The sequence below is a fragment of the Colletotrichum truncatum genome (genome assembly GCF_014235925.2).
Source record: "Colletotrichum truncatum strain CMES1059 chromosome Unknown Contig_0006, whole genome shotgun sequence".
NCBI lineage: Eukaryota > Fungi > Ascomycota > Sordariomycetes > Glomerellales > Glomerellaceae > Colletotrichum > Colletotrichum truncatum.
In genome coordinates, this window is record NW_027222403.1 from 3,537,659 (window position 1) to 3,553,860 (window position 16,202).

Genomic DNA, 16,202 nt, shown 5'->3' on the forward strand with positions numbered 1-16,202 from the left:
AGGACAGTAATACGGTACTAACTGGACAGTAATCCCAAGACTGTCCGCTTAGGTTATCCACAACCTCATTCCACATCCCGTAGCTACTCTACCTCATAACAACTCTACCAATACCTTCATCAGCGACTTCCACTGAGAAACAGCCAGCTCACACCGAAACATACACCAGCACAGAAGCAAAACTGCTTCACCCTACCAAAAACCGTGACGCAGCCTCCACCACCACCCGTAAGCTGACCACACCAGCAAACCACCCTCCTCAGGGTCCATTTCACATGCTCAAGAACCGAACCACCGGGTCGGGACAACCACAACAGGTCACGCGGGAATGCAGTCATACAAATCATCCCGTCCCGATGAACAAGCCACCCCGCGCCGCGGCGGGCAATCGTGTACCTCTCGTGGCCCCTCCCCCCTCCTTCCACAGCAGAAGGACGAATCCCACAGCCGCAGCGTCGTAAGCTAAGCAGTCGTCGAGTAGTAGCCATGCAGGTTCACCAATCAAGTAAGAAGCCATGTAGGAATTCCATCTCCAATAAAGTGACGAGAAGACAAAAAGGAGGGAAAAAAAAATCACAAAAGTTCTTCAGGCGCCGTGAATTCTCCTATGACGACGCCCTGAACTGTAGGCACCGCCACACTTGGCTGTATAGGACGAGTCTCGAGTTTGTTCGTGAAACTGGACGGTCAAAGGTTCGTCTGCTGATGAATCAGGTCATGAAGGGAGAAACTTGAGATGAGGGGGAGATGGATGTCTGGTGACGTGATGCCATTCACAGCTGCAGGTTTGATACAGCAAATTAGTATGCAGCTAGCGAGTTGATGATTTTTGTTTGTTTGAAACAAAGTTCATGATGCGCGCATGCATGCATGCATGTCGTATGCACGTCGGATCCCTTGGCGCGAAGGCGTAGTTTCTTCGTCTTTCCCTCAGACGTTCTTTCTTAAAAGCAAACATACCCCGAGTGCTCGGATACTTCCTATTAAAAGTCTAACAGTTTGAAGTTGACATCTCGGCCGGTGACCGAATATTCCTTGGCCTTCCATCTACTAATCAAAGCTCCTCAAACACAGGGCCTGCCTCCTGGGCGGCTAGCTTCGCAGCGATGGCGTTCAACCAAGCGCCAAGCCTGACGCCCGCCTTGCCGATGACCTCGTCGACGACCTCCCAGGTGTCATCGAAATACCCCCCGCTGAGATCATGAGTCGTGAGCCACTGCAGGCCTGGCTTCAGGACGTGTGAACACACAAACGCGTTGGACTCCGTCGCCCAGCCAAGCGCGCATGTCCCCGTTTCGAGGTCAATGCACTGCCCCGTCGTGTTGACGCCTGCCTGTCCGTGGCGGCGGTGGAGGTCAGCCGCCCACTCGGCTGCGGCGACCTTTTCCTGAGGGATGCTGAGGTGCGGCGGAAGACCGCGGAGGCGGTGCGGGATCTGGGTGTCCCAGACGGAGTGCAGGCTCATGGGGCCGGTGCATCTGCCGTTGTTGGGCTGTCTGCGCCAGCATACGGGGCGGATGTCGTTGCCGCCTCTCATAAGGCCGGTGGCGTGCAAGGGCTGGTGGATATCGCCGAGGAAGTGGATCACGAACATGGTTGCATTCTTCCGATTGATGAGGGGGAGCGATGTATCGAGAATTTGTGCTGTCTAGTATGTTCAGCTTAGAGTTGCATGTGATGAGGCTGGGAGCCATACGTAATTCTGAATGGCGGAGATGACACAGCCACTCGAAGGGCAGTCTTGAGGATATTTCATACCACATAGACGAGGAGGATCATCGCGGGGATCTGATGATGAGAGTAAGCAGCCTGGTCACAAAAGCAGCATTCAAGGAGCCTGCGCACTGATGTAGTGATACTTGCTTGCCCAGCCCATGTGGCCCCTTAGAGTATCAGCCCAGGTTGCGGCATCAGAAAAGTCATAGTTGCGGTCGTTGGCGAGCAATTCACCAAAGACGGAGGCTGCTTCATCAGTCAGGTATCTCTCGGCTAGATAGCCCACTGTACGGTGGCCCACGTTTCCCCAGGAGAGGGCCAACGGAGCGGCCACGGTCAGCAGCGCTGCAGATAAACGCATCTTGATGTAGTTGAATATATAAAAAAGTTGACGATGGAGTTTTTGGAAAGGTTGACGACGTAGTGGCAGATGCAACGTTCTTATCGAAGCCTCATGTCGCCCTCCGGCGAAACTCTAACTGTTTGCAGCACATTGCTGTTGACCCCTGAGCAAGTGGCTGCTGCTATCTGATGTGGCGTACGAGTCACAGCGCCTAACAGGTAGGGAATTCCCGTAGCTGAGCAACCGCTGATGAGCTGTGATTGGAGGTTGTTCTGACAGGGCTAAGATAGCTAGGGTCTAGGCTTGCAAGAGGCTTGCTGAGAGCTTTCAGCTCAGTGAGCTCAGCAGCAGAAGCTCGCAAGGAGGGTATCAGTATTAAAGCTTCAGCGAAAGCTGTCCCGGCCAGGCTCATCGCGGTGATAAGGACATTCACCGAATATGTGGGAACAAGCATAGCATGCCGATCGGCGGCTCGGAGATGGTGGACCTTGATTATCAGGAAGAGCTCTTGACCCAAGCTGCATGATTGCGCGTCAGAGCCACGGCGGCCGACGTCGGATCCACCACAAGGTCAGTGGAGTGTCCCGTACGTTGGGTAAGGTATATGAACGGATTTCGGGATCAACGTCCCAGTCTTCGTTTTCTCGCTATCTGCATCTCTGTGGAGATGGAGGGTTGACCATGCACAGCTGAACATGATCATGTCTCACAACAACGACCATGAGTGAATCAAATTATATTCAAATCGGGTATTCGGATAGTTCCGCCGGCGTTGGCTGAGGTCCTCCGCCGGGCAGTAGTAACGGTTCACGGCGCGCCGGTAGAGGTTGATATGAGAGCTCAGAAGTGCCGTAAAAGTCTTGGCTCAGCTGCCAGAGAGTGGCGCATTGCCTGCCAGTGATGTGAAGACCAAGGATTAGGACTCCCCTTGGAGGTACCGGGTACTTTTGTGCATCATCATGATGGATGGGCAAGGTTGTAAGGGCTTCCCTGACTCCATGTTCCACCAGTCGAGAACACAAAAGGACCGTTGACAGGATCCAGGGGGGTTGAATGGGGTGTTTGTCCTTTGTCCGAGTCAAACTGAGTGTTCTTCAGCAATAGACCGGCCAATTAATGGTGAGGGTCAAATTTCGATAAAATGTGGCGTCCGTGAGCAGCAACATTCTGTATGATGCGCTGCTTTGAGCGACTAAAAGAGCGGGATGGAGCTGTAAGGTCGCTGTAGTGGTAGCAGGCTCAGTCCCCTACAGAAATGACTTGGCGTACATAGCATAGGGCGTCGCTAGAGCGGCAAGGCGCCCCTGCCCATCCACGTTGTTGTCTTCTGGTCCACCAGCCAGGCCGCGATAAGCAGCCTGAATCCCGATAAGAGAGGAAAAGAGACAGTGTGGTGGTGTGCCTTGGACGCCAGTGCTTGCCCTGTGCTGACATGATACGGCTGGATACCACCTTAAGCGCCTTATCCCAATAACCTATCAACCTTACATGCGATTTTGCGACACGCGACAGTTTACAATCGGCAACTCAAAATTTAGAGCTACAAGTCGACTAATCACGCGGATTTACCAACCTAATTTCGTATCGCCTCGGTCCGCAGAGACACCCTACGCTCATTCTCAGCAGCGACTAAATTGTCTTCAAGGAAACAGACTAGTAGAAAGTCGGCGAGCAACAAGACAAACGGTCAAACAATATGGCGGAGGAGGAACAGTTCAGGCCGGCGCTGATCGTCGTTGACTTCCAAGAGGATTTTTGCCCACCAGTAAGTTGTTAAAATACCGTGTTTCGCATTCCAGTTGTCATGCCAAGGCCGGCCTAGAGTCACTGAGCCGAGGCCCTCAGCTGCTCACAAGGCGCCGAGGAAGACCAAAAGAGGTTGCGGGGGGGAGTTGGATAGGTCAAGCTAGGTAACTGACACCATGGAGCACGGTTCACTCGCCGTCGCTGACGGCCGCGATATTCACCCTGTTGTCAACTCGCTTTTGCGCCTGCCGTTTGTGACAAAGATAGCCACCAAGGACTGGCATCCCCAGGATCACATCTCGTTCGCCTCGAACCATGAGGGAAAGCAGCCGTTTGTTGACTCAATCACTATCGTCAACCCGCGAAACAACGCCGAGACGTATCACACGCGGCTGTGGCCGGTGCATTGCGTGCAGGGAACGCCCGGAGCGGCCCTAGTGCCGGAGCTGGATGTCTCGGCCGTTGATACTGTCATCGAAAAGGGACAGGTGAAGGGGGTGGAGATGTACAGCGTATTTTACGACCCATTCCAGTCACCGAGGGTGGCAGACAGCGGTCTTGCAGGGGCGCTCAAAGAGAAGGGCATCACAGACGTATTCGTCGTCGGGTTGGCTGGCGACTACTGCGTCAAATTCACCGCGCTGGATGCGAACAAGGAGGGGTTCCGGACCTTCATTGTCGAGGAAGGAACCAGGCCTGTGGACGCTGAGAAATGGGACGACTGCAAGGTGCAGTTAGAGGCCAGCGGGGTGAAGATTGTGAGCGTGGAGGGTCCGGAGGTCCGAAAGGTTGGAACGGCAAGACGGGGATGAGGGGCCGGGAAATTGTCGTTCCTTCAAGGAATCGTCTCATGAGACCAAATCAAATGTGCATTTCCAGGCGGCCAAAGGTGTGTTGGAACAGGGCAGTAGTCCGTTTCCTGTTCTGAACATGGCACGCGATCCAAGTATCCGTCCGTATGGGCCCCCAGAAACCTTGTGTGATATTACACGGGAACGGTGTTTCAAAAGAGGGCTCTTTGGGATTTGGCTTTTGGGGAATCCGTGGGCACGGCTAGCGTATGCTTGCTGCTGTTGTGACGTAGTGCTTCCTCTGATGCAGCCCTATCCTGACAAACAAATGTACTCACATCGCTTAGTTTGAGTTGAGATGTTTAGCGGCAGAGTGAGATGGTTAGTCGTCCTCTTCCAGTCGTGTGAAGGTCAACTGCTTCCGTCGCTGGCTACTAGTACGGCGTGGGGCTGATGTATTTTCAACCACCTCCCTCACCTGCTTTGAAGTAAGTTGATACAGCCGGCAGCTTTCAGGAGCCGGCGGGCAGTAACTTGTAGCCAGACAGCGGCAGTAACCGGGATGGGGCAGCGACAAGAACAATTGACAAGGGCCCTGCTGCGGTGCAGACGTGGTGAGTTGTGCTTGGGTATGAGCGGATTGCAAGGGCTCCGTTGGCCCCGCGAGTATGCGGCAGGGTGGCAGTCCACAGGCGGGCCTTCAGCTGGCCCCTGCAGGCGATGGAAGAAGACGGAGAAAGAATAAGGAGATCGCCAGGGGATGGCTGCAGAGATCCGATGTTGAAGGGCGTTCCATTGGCGGGCGGCAGCGACAAAAAGAGGCTCACACCGCCAGGGAATGTGCATGTATTTTCAGTATGGCGTAAGTAGGTAGAGCCGTGCCGGTAGTCCCACCGCCGGATAAGAGTTGAAGTCTTTGATAGAGATCGGTGATGGCATAGGGAAAGGACCGGGCGGAGGGGGGACGGCATGGAGGAAGACGAAAGACCAGGGGACCCATCGTGTCAGATCAGGTCTGCATCAGAGAAAGAGGGCGGGAAAGCGGAAGAAACAAACTGGATGGACTCAGAGGTCCCAGAGCGACAGATTCGGATAGATCTCCATGTCGATTGAGGGACATCTGGGGAGGCGAGGCCAGAAACGCTTAAGCAGGCAAACAGACCGAAGCCATAAGCAACAGGGCAGGGGTTGGATTGACAGGGTCATTTGAAGGGCACGAAGGAAGAGAACTGAAAAGTAGAATGAATCCGAAATCCGGTCATCTTTAGAAACGAGGCAAAATCCAACGTCATTAACATAAGGATAGAGTAGGAATAGGGATTGTGATTTAAAAGATTAAAAAAAAAAAAAAAAGATGATCTTATGGTGTAGTGTGTGTCGAGGCTGGAGGTTCCAACAGAAAGGGAGCAGGAACAGGGGGTAAACGGAATTGAATGGAAGGTGCTCTACGAAATGCGTACGTCGCATGTCAAGGGCAGTTGCAATGCAGTTGGAGAGTGCCAGCGGGCAGGAACAAGATAGGATCCACTGCAATTCCATAAGTGGCAGGCTGCGACTGGTTCAATCACGTCAATGTAACCCCGGTGTCAATTTGAGCCAGGCAAGTGCAGATGTGGGGGAAGATACTACTAAAAGAAGGCAGGAGCAGCAGAGGCTATTACGGAGTAGGCAAGGAGGGAGGAAAGCTGCAGGACTGCAAGAGCGGGTACTCTGCAGTAACAGCAGCAGTAGTAGGACTTGTCATCCGGGCCGACCAACAAATAAATTACTGACCAAAATTACCCGTATCCCTGAGAAATAGGCCAGAACCGTTGTACTACGGTACCTACACTGAACCCCTCTACAACATTCTGACTGTCCCTGTCCCCTTTTTTTTCTCTTCCTTTTCTTTTCTGACCCCCTTACCGCTCCCCTCCTATTCCTGTTGATCGACTGTGCCTTACACCCGGACCCTTCTGGAAGAGCAAAAAAACGATGCACATCGTCGTACCACCTTGGACCCTGCTTGCTTTACCGCTGTCCCTGCCGCGCCTGCGGTGTCATGATTATTTTTATTTTTATTGTCCTGTTTACGTTTTCATCATAACGGTGATGAACTTGGCGCAGCAGGTCCCGTGCCTATAAATTGTGTCTGTGTTCTGTGACGCGGCGCTGGCGGTGCTCTTGGTAGTTTGAGCTGCTGTCTGGTGTCAAGGTTCCGAAATGACCAGGTTCCTTATCTGACATGCCACAGATAACGATAGGCGAGCTATCAACAACGGGCGACGCCAGTCCAGTAGTGTAAGAAAAAAGTCAAGAACCACAGGCCACTAACAGCTCAACAGAAGCCTGTCAGTTCGACGCCAATTTTACGTAGCGGGCAGCAACTACAGTGTGGCGGTACACTCGAGCCATCTTTGCTAAGCTTATTCTTCTATTTGGTGTCCAAAGTGCAATGTCAGCTGGGCTCACCTCCCTGCTAATCATGATGGTTCAGGCAGAACACTGGACCTACTGCGGAACAAAGCGATTGGATAAGATTGTACGCGCCATCTGTGCGGCGCTGCAAAAGTTGTGGTAGCGGTAGAACAGTATCAACAAGCACCAACAGCCCAGCATTTGTGATCTCTACGTGTATAACCCCCCTCTGACACATCTAGACACACGCACTACGGCACTGTTCGGCGGTCCTTGGGGCTCTAGAGAGCATAGTGGCCCCTAGCGGCCGCCTGGCCTTTCCATGACACCACAGAAAAAGGTACTTAGCGTGTTGACGAAGAGAGACGCTAGGGGGGAGGTTTGCGACAAAACCCAACGTCTGCCCAGCCCATCCCCCAGCATTGACAGAAAAGACAAGAAAGACACTAACAGCACTGACGGGCAGTGACTGTCCCAAACAGAGGCCAAGAGTGCGAGGGCAAAGAGAGAATGGTGGGGCACCTGTTTATGGTGGTGCGGGAAAAGTCGGCACACAGCCCACCTTTCCTAATATGGAAAGTATCTAGTCTCTTTTGTTATTTTTTGGGAGGTCAAAGTACCAAGATACAAGGGAAGGGGTGGGGGGGACAGACCATCATCGGTAAATTTGCCATTGCTGGGTTATCCACGTCAAATTCTTTTTTTTTTTTTTTTTTTGTCTGTCATGTCCTTTTTCCTTACACTCCCTTTCTCTCTCCATTGAAAGGGATCATCACCGGCCACGCCCGCCATAAACCTGCTCCAGACCAAAACTTGCTGGGGTTAGCATCGTTCAATTTCGTCCCGTGTGGAGCTCTTCTCTACTTTGTCCATTATGCTCTTTTCCCTCTAAGAACAGGTACCTCTACCTAACCTCCCATTGTGCTGTGCCAATTTCTAGTCTGATTCCTCTCCCTGTTGGCTCCAAGTCCGCTCGCATCGTCCGTCCGTCGTGTCTTTTGGAAAAAAAAAAAAAAAGTGACAAGCATCCGGGAAGGTCACCACCAATTTTGTTTTTCTTATTTTTGCCTCGACCATCCCGCCAGCCTCCCCAGGATCTTTAAACTTGCTCCTCCCTCCATCCTTCACGACGGCTCGTGTTCCCTTATCACCAGGTTCTCAGTTGTTTCTCGCTACTCTTGAGCAACTGACTGGTCCACATCTCACCAACGTATACAATTTCGTCACCTAATCAATCTCCCACCCCTACCAAAAAATTCACCACCACCACCACCACCACCACAACTATACACCCTTGAACCCCCTCGCCCCGTCCCGACCCCCAGTTGGGCTCCATATCTAAAAAGGTACTTGGCTGCCGTTGCATCGCGAGGGTCTTGTTTCGCTTTTTCTCTCCTGTTCTCTCCCCTTAGCCAGCAAAAGCCGTCCTCTTCAACAGGAACCGCGCACCGCAAAACCCACACCATCTCCGATCGAGCACTTCAACAGCTCCTCTTTTGCGACTTCGGCCTCCGCAACCACCGACCGTCCTCGATCTCCGACCTCCGTGTGTTGACTATTAATATTTTTTGCCCTCTATTATTTCCCTCACCAACTCACTTTCTCTGGAAAGTGTGTGCGCAACCTTGAGCCACTCGTCAAAGCTGCACGTCTGAACGCGAAAAGACGTCAACGGCGTCTACTTTTACTGGTACGCGCGCTCACCCCTACAATTGACTGACATTGATTGTACCACATCCTGCACCGCACAAGATCCGAACCGCCCAAAATTCCTCATCCATTCCAGCTGCCCGCCTCTTTTCCCACCTTCGCGAGCTTTCGCACATCTCAACAACGCCTGAGCCATCACTCTGTAGCTCTCGCGAAATCATCAATTGCTAACTTGACCATCCAGACTACGACCTCGTTCTTTTGCTTCGACCGTCAAACCCCAAATGACTTCCTAATCGCACCTCTGCATTCACCGCTATCTTCGTCATGATATCCTCAACACTTCTTCCCACCCGATTTCGGGGCGAGCAGCCCGCTGCGCAGGCGGCAGCCCCCTCCTGGCTCAACAAGAAGATCACTCCCGCTCTCAAGTTCCTCTCCAAGGTCGCTTGCTCCCACCCGATTCATACTGTCGTCATTGTCGCCGTGCTGGCCAGCACCTCGTACGTTGGTCTTCTGCAGGAGAGCTTGTTCGATGCCACAATCAGCGTCCGCACCGCCGACTGGTCCTCTCTCACCGAGGGCAGCCGTCGTCTGCAGGCTGGCCCCGAGACTGCCTGGAAATGGCAAAACGTCGAGCCCGAGGCCGCTGTCACCGGTGACGTTGATCACCTCGCTCTCTTGACCCTCGTCTTCCCCGAGTCTCAGTCTCCCGAGTCCGTCAACACCGCTCCCCGTACTCACGCGGTCCCGATTCCTCAAAACCTGTCCATCACCTCGCTGCCTCCCACCTCCAACTCTTTGACGAGCTACTCCCAGGACAGCGCTCTTGCTTTCGCCGTCCCTTACTCCCAAGCTCCCGAGTTCCTGTCCGTCGCCCAGGAGATCCCTGATGTCTCGAGCGAAGAGGCTCGCGAGACCACACAAGGCAAGGAGAAGAAGATGTGGATCATGAAGGCTGCCAAAGTGCACACTCGCAACAGTCTCGTCCAGTGGGTTCGCAACGGTTGGACCGAGTTCATTGACCTGCTCAAGAACGCCGAGGCTTTGGACATCTTCATCATGGTCCTCGGCTACCTCTCGATGCACCTGACCTTCGTCTCTCTGTTCCTTTCCATGCGCCGCATGGGCTCCAACTTTTGGCTTTTCACCAATGTTCTCTTCTCCTCCGTCTTCGCATTCCTCTTCGGTCTGCTGGTCACCACCAAGCTTGGTGTCCCCATCACCATGGTTCTGCTTTCCGAGGGCTTGCCTTTCCTGGTTGTGACTATCGGCTTTGAGAAGAATATTGTCCTTACCCGCGCCGTTCTGTCCCACGCCATTGAGCATCGCAAGCCCCAAGACAGCAAGAAGCAGGACACCAAGTCCAAGAAGTCTGAGGTCTCGTCCCCCAATGTCATCCAGTACGCTGTTCAGGCCGCCATTAAGGAGAAGGGTTACGACATTGTAAAGGACTACGCCATCGAAATCGGAATTCTCGTTCTCGGTGCCGCATCTGGCGTTCAGGGTGGTCTGCAGCAATTTTGCTTCCTCGCTGCCTGGATCCTCTTCTTCGACTGCATCCTTCTTTTCTCCTTCTACACTGCTATTTTGAGCATCAAGCTCGAGATTAACCGGATCAAGCGCCACGTTCAGATGCGCCGCGCCCTCGAGGACGATGGCGTGAGCCACCGCGTGGCCGAAAACGTGGCCCGCAGCAACGATTGGCCCGAGTTCAACGGCAAGGCCCCTAAGGAGGCTTCTTTGTTCGGAAAACAGATGAAGAGCAGCAACGTCCCCAAGTTCAAGGTCTTGATGGTCACCGGTTTCGTTCTGATCAACGTCATTAACATTTGCACCATTCCGTTCCGCAACTCAAACTCCCTCCCGAGCCTGTCGTCCTGGACTGGTGGCCTGAGCGCCGTTGTCACTGCCCCTCCTGTCGACCCTTTCAAGGTTGCTTCCAACGGCCTCGACGCCATTCTGGAGTCTGCCAAGGGCGCCGAGCGCCCGACCGTCGTCACTGTCCTCACGCCCATCAAGTATGAGCTCGAGTATCCTTCCGTCCACTATGCTCTCCCTTCCAAGACGAGCAAGTCGGGATCCGGAGAGGAGGATGAGTATGACCACTTCGAGAACTACGGTGTCGGTGGTCGCATGGTCGGCAGCATCCTGAAGAGCTTGGAAGACCCTGTCCTTTCCAAGTGGATCGTTGTTGCCCTCGCCATGAGCGTCGCTCTTAACGGCTACCTGTTTAACGCTGCCCGCTGGGGTATTAAGGACCCTAATGTTCCCGACCACCAGATCGACCCCAAGGAGCTTGCCCGCGCTGAGAAGTTTAACGATACTGACTCGGCTACCCTGCCCCTTGGCGAGTACATTCCCCCGACGCCCAAACCTGCGACCCCCTCATCGACAGATGACGAGTCCGAAGGCAAAGCCAAGTCTTCAGAGCCTGCTACTCCTACCGAGCCGCGAACTATTGCTGAGTTGCAAAAGATGATTGACGAGAAGCGGGTCCACGAGATGACTGATCACGAGGTTGTCGGTATGTCTCTTCGCGGCAAGATTCCTGGTTACTCTCTCGAGCGCGCCTTGAAGGACCACACCCGCGCCGTCAAGGTTCGCCGCAGCATCATCTCTCGCACCAACGCTACCTCCGAACTCACAAGCAGTCTCGAGCGCTCCAAGCTGCCTTACCAGAACTACAACTGGGAGCGTGTCTTTGGTGCTTGCTGCGAAAACGTCATCGGTTACCTGCCTCTTCCCGTCGGTGTCGCTGGTCCTCTCGTCATTGATGGTCAGAGCTACTTCATCCCCATGGCTACTACTGAGGGTGTCCTGGTCGCCAGTACCAGCCGTGGCTGCAAGGCTATCAACTCTGGAGGTGGCGCTGTTACTGTCCTTACTGCCGATGGAATGACCCGTGGACCATGTGTCAGTTTCGAGACCCTCGAGCGTGCTGGTGCAGCCAAGATCTGGCTCGACTCCGATGCTGGCCAGTCCATCATGAAGAAGGCCTTCAACTCCACCAGTAATTTCGCTCGTCTCCAGTCCATGAAGACTGCTCTCGCCGGTACCAACCTCTACATCCGCTTCAAGACGACGACCGGTGACGCCATGGGCATGAACATGATTTCCAAGGGTGTTGAGCACGCTCTCTCCGTTATGGCATCCGAGGGCTTCGAGGATATGAACATTGTTTCCGTCTCTGGTAACTACTGCACGGATAAGAAGGCTGCCGCCATCAACTGGATCGACGGACGTGGCAAGAGCGTTGTCGCCGAGGCCATCATTCCCGCTGACGTGGTCAAGAATGTGCTCAAGAGTGACGTCGACACTCTCGTCGAGCTCAACGTGAACAAGAACCTGATCGGCTCGGCCATGGCTGGCTCCGTTGGTGGATTCAACGCCCACGCTGCCAACATTGTCGCCGCCATCTTCCTCGCTACTGGTCAAGATCCCGCCCAGGTTGTGGAGAGTGCCAACTGTATTACCGTTATGAAGAAGTGAGTAACCGTCCTGTCTTTTGTATCCTGTACAAATTGCTAACCTTCACTCTCAGCCTCCGTGGCTCTCTCCAAATTTCCGTCTCTATGCCTTCTCTTGAAGTCGGTACTCTTGGCGGTGGCACTATCCTCGAGCCTCAAAGCGCCATGCTGGACATGCTCGGCATCCGCGGTCCCCACCCCACTAGCCCTGGAGAGAACGCCCGCCGTCTTGCTCGCATCATTGCTGCCGGCGTCTTGGCCGGTGAACTGTCCCTTTGCAGTGCTCTGGCAGCCGGCCACTTGGTCAGGGCTCACATGCAGCACAACCGTTCGGCGCCTCCCACGCGCACCAATACCCCCGCCCCCAGCGGCACCCAGACACCTGTCGGCCTGGCCATGACCAACGCCGTCGAGAAGGCCGGCAGCATGAGCGCCGCTGCTCTTGAGCGGGCGCGTCGTTAAAAGAGTGATTTGCTGTAAATAAGCAATGGCATGATATAATTACGGAGTTTTGGGGATAGAGCAACATCACACGGCGATTGATACACCATTTTCGCATTCGCTGCATTGCGTTTTAGTGATTGGAGGAGGAAGCTTGGCACCCAATTATGATGGTGCGCTGGCCTGGCCAGCCCTGTATTTAGAGTCGGATACATAAGAGCTTCTTTGTCCAAACTTACTGTGCAAGGTGAATGGTGAATGTTCTTTCTTTGCGACAGCAGTGCGCCACAGCTGATGCCTGTAGCAGTGGCTAGTGCTTGTGCTTAGTCATACCATTGTACCTCCTCTGATAGCTTCCTTACTTCTCTGACGACATCATAGGTCTCATCTCACTTCCACAAAGAATTACGCCCATCGATACTCTGCAAGCTCTGGAGCCCTCACCATAGAAATGCACCTGAATGCCATGGCACGTCCAAAACTGTCAACTCGACAACTTCATAAGTAACGGATTGGGCAAGGTTGCTCCATCACACAACTTGAAATTGCATACTATCTTCTACGGGCCCTCGTCGTCCAGGCACACCCCCACACCCCGGTTCTGCCTAGATCCGTCGTCAACCAGATCAAATCTGATTTGCCAAACACGGTTTATGAAGCGATGCGCGGGCGCCTCATAGTCGAGGCTGCGGGGGGCCGCCATCCAACATGCGGCGAACGGCCCGTTGAATCTAAGGCAACCCAGGCAGCAGCCGCCCCGCGCCGTTGATATGACCCAGCCAAGCAGCCAGTGAAACAGGCGGGTAATCCGAAAAAGGAAACAAATATTGAATGTCTTTGTCCTTGTTGATTTCACTTTGAGTCACAATGCCTTGCCGCTGTATTGCATCCTTCGCGTCGATGACTCTTCTGTCAGAGCGGGGTACTGGTGCCTGCATCCCTGAATATTATGCCTAAGGCTCTTGATAAAGTATGTTTTGCTCTAAGTATAAGATCTGCTTGAGATTCCTCAGGAAGTCTGTTGACCTAGGATATTTACATGAAGAAAAACTTATCCAAGATATTCCTGCAATCATTAGACAGCATGGCCCGTACCAAGCAATCAGCTCGGAAGTCTCTTCAACATTCTGATGAGCCTCTTGACGAGGAAGATCAGCAAGAGATCAACAATGCTCTTACTGAAGAGGATAAGAAGCGCCGCGAGGAGCTTGAGAAAGCCCCCATGCAACCTGAACTGAAGCACCTCGAGAAGCGGTGGACCAAGAAGGGTCGTGCTTATGTCACTGAACCCAAGGAAGATGAAGAAGTGCCTGAGCAGAAGACTAACTGGTACGAAAAATACGCCCTCTGTGTAAGTCTATTCCCCTACCCATTCTGCTGTGTCGATATTAACCTACCCAGGTCACACGCCAATACGACTCTCGGAACGAGTACATCTGCCGAACATCTCTCGAAGTCAACTCCCCCGCTCTGAAGGACATTTTGAAGAATGTTATTGGAGGCAAATTCCCTGGTCAATCGTACCTCACGTCCAGCATTTCTGTCGACTTCCCCCCGCGCAGTCTCTACCACTACCGCCATGAATTAGCTGATGCAGCCGCCGATCTCGAGCCGGAGTCAGATGGGGCAAGACACCTTCCTCTACTTCTTGAATTCATCGACGAGCAATTCCACGACACAATCAAGAACGGCTCCAACCTCCTCGAGCAAGGTCTCATCAGCTACGAATACCTCTGGACCATCTTTCGTCCGGGTTGCCTTGTTTATGCCACCCGTCTCAGCCAGGCCCGGGTGTACAGATTGAACAGCTACAGTTATGTCTGCGGTATGTGTCCTGGAATGAGACTGGATGTTGAGTTTGTCGATTTCGACGGCAGCGACTTCGGAATGAGAAGCGAGGAACTCTTTGTCCCCCAATTCCCGGGCGCGGTAGCAATTGATTCGCTCAACGCCCTGCCTCTCGACCACCATCCAATCAAGGATGCCGTGGTGAACCTCTTGAAAAAGCGCGGCCGGCGTTGGGAAGAGCTCGCCGGGCAAAACTTCTGCGAGTACAAGGGCATTGCACTTGACCACCGCAACCGACGATACAACGTTGATGGACGGATCATGATTGATGCTGAGACGCATCATCGTATTATGGCTGATTACTCATTTGAGGTCATTCCGTTCCCTAACACTTCCGGCCAGAAGAGGAAACAGGCGACCGCAAGCGACGAAATTGACCTAGTCCCTAAAGAGAAGACTGAGCGCGCCCCGCTGACGGACGAGCAGGCTCTGCTTGCCACCACCATGGTTCGCGGCTTCAGCTTCACGGAGAAGCGCTTCTTTGATTTCTTCGTTCACAGTGTAAGTGAGATTGAATGGAACACAGGCTGCTTCGAGCAGCTCGTCCTGCCCGAGTCGCAGAAGGAGCTGGTTCAGGCGTTGGTGGCGGAACACACAGCCCGCACCACCGACCCGAATGTCTCTGCGTTTGACGACATCGTCAAGGGCAAGGGCCGAGGCTTGATTCTTGTTCTGCATGGTCCTCCGGGAGTAGGCAAGACGTTGACGGCAGAGTGCGTGGCGGAGTTCAGCCGTCGGCCGTTGTACATCGTCTCTTCCGGAGACCTGGGGACGTCTGCAGAGAAGCTGGATGAAAAGCTCAGCAAGGCACTTGACCTTGCGAGCACATGGAAAGCCGTGCTCCTCATTGACGAGGCTGACGTTTTTCTTGAGCGGAGATCGCTTCACGACCTAGAGCGCAACAGTCTCGTCTCCATCTTCTTGCGCACGCTGGAGTACTACAGCGGTATCCTCTTCATGACCACGAACAGGGTACAGACGTTTGACGACGCGTTCAAGAGTCGCATTCACGTGCCGCTCAAGTACGAAGACCTGCCGAAGGCAAGCAGGCTCACTGTCTGGAAGAATTTCCTGGCCAACGTCGACGGCGGGGTGGACATTGACGAGGAGGGCTTTGACAAGCTTGCCGAGGGCAAGTTGAATGGACGGCAGATTAAGAATATCGTCCGCACCGCCAAGAGCCTCGCTTCTCATAAGAAGAGAAAGCTGGATTGCAAGCAGCTGCAGCAAGTTGTGGATATCCAAATGACGTTCGAGAAGGAACTGGATGAGGTTGACAGAGACATCGAGCTTGTGGAGCGATAGGTGTGGGGTACTTTTGGTGTTTGGTCAGCGATCGTCTTAATACATGAGACACAACTCTATCCAATCAATTCAGCGTGTCGGTATGATGTCTTGGATGGCATGTTGATGGGCCAAATTTAGTACACGAAAATAGACGAACGATACTGTTTCTGATAACATAATACGAATTGCGGCTTTCTTGCAGTTACTGTTGCAATCCAGGAAGTGTTGTTCGTTACAAATGGGAGGGGGTTACATAAGGGCGGAATTATTTGCGGACTTCGGAGTTTTGGTAAATGGCGAGCCGGTGACCGATTTACTATCCACCTTGGGTGACCTGACCTACTTATCTTGGTAGTTCAAGCCGCCAAACTGCTTATCAATCATCATCCGCAACATACTAAAATCGCGACTTGCTTCGCTTTCGGTATTCGAACATGAATGTTTTGACCGAGTTGGCCGGTTTGCCTTGTTGGAGGTTACCTGAGAGGGTTGATCACAATGACTGGGTCTCAA

The 16,202-nt window shown here is 53.3% G+C and overlaps 4 protein-coding genes across 4 annotated transcripts; 3 read left to right on the forward strand and 1 right to left on the reverse strand.

Moving 5' to 3' along the window:
* Positions 1 to 1,054: 1,054 nt before the first annotated feature.
* On the reverse strand, positions 1,055 to 2,077 carry CTRU02_210254 (S1/P1 Nuclease; the record flags this gene model as incomplete). Its single annotated transcript, XM_036729702.1, has 3 exons — positions 1,055 to 1,648; positions 1,697 to 1,788; positions 1,846 to 2,077. The coding sequence occupies 3 exons, from the start codon at positions 2,075 to 2,077 to the stop codon at positions 1,055 to 1,057; spliced, it is 918 nt and encodes a 305-aa protein (XP_036578544.1).
* A 1,678-nt stretch (positions 2,078 to 3,755) lies between these two features.
* On the forward strand, positions 3,756 to 4,617 carry CTRU02_210255 (pyrazinamidase nicotinamidase; the record flags this gene model as incomplete). The annotated part of the gene is made up of 2 exons (XM_036729703.1): positions 3,756 to 3,824; positions 3,988 to 4,617. The coding sequence occupies 2 exons, from the start codon at positions 3,756 to 3,758 to the stop codon at positions 4,615 to 4,617; spliced, it is 699 nt and encodes a 232-aa protein (XP_036578545.1).
* A 4,353-nt stretch (positions 4,618 to 8,970) lies between these two features.
* Positions 8,971 to 12,575, forward strand: CTRU02_210256 (3-hydroxy-3-methylglutaryl-coenzyme a reductase; the record flags this gene model as incomplete). Its single annotated transcript, XM_036729704.1, has 2 exons — positions 8,971 to 12,131; positions 12,188 to 12,575. 2 exons carry the CDS (start codon positions 8,971 to 8,973, stop codon positions 12,573 to 12,575), a joined length of 3,549 nt encoding a protein of 1,182 aa, XP_036578546.1.
* Positions 12,576 to 13,503: 928 nt separating this feature from the next.
* CTRU02_210257 (AAA family ATPase) lies at positions 13,504 to 15,707 on the forward strand (the record flags this gene model as incomplete). Its single annotated transcript, XM_036729705.1, has 3 exons — positions 13,504 to 13,524; positions 13,600 to 13,905; positions 13,956 to 15,707. 3 exons carry the CDS (start codon positions 13,504 to 13,506, stop codon positions 15,705 to 15,707), a joined length of 2,079 nt encoding a protein of 692 aa, XP_036578547.1.
* Between the last annotated feature and the right edge of the window lie 495 nt (positions 15,708 to 16,202).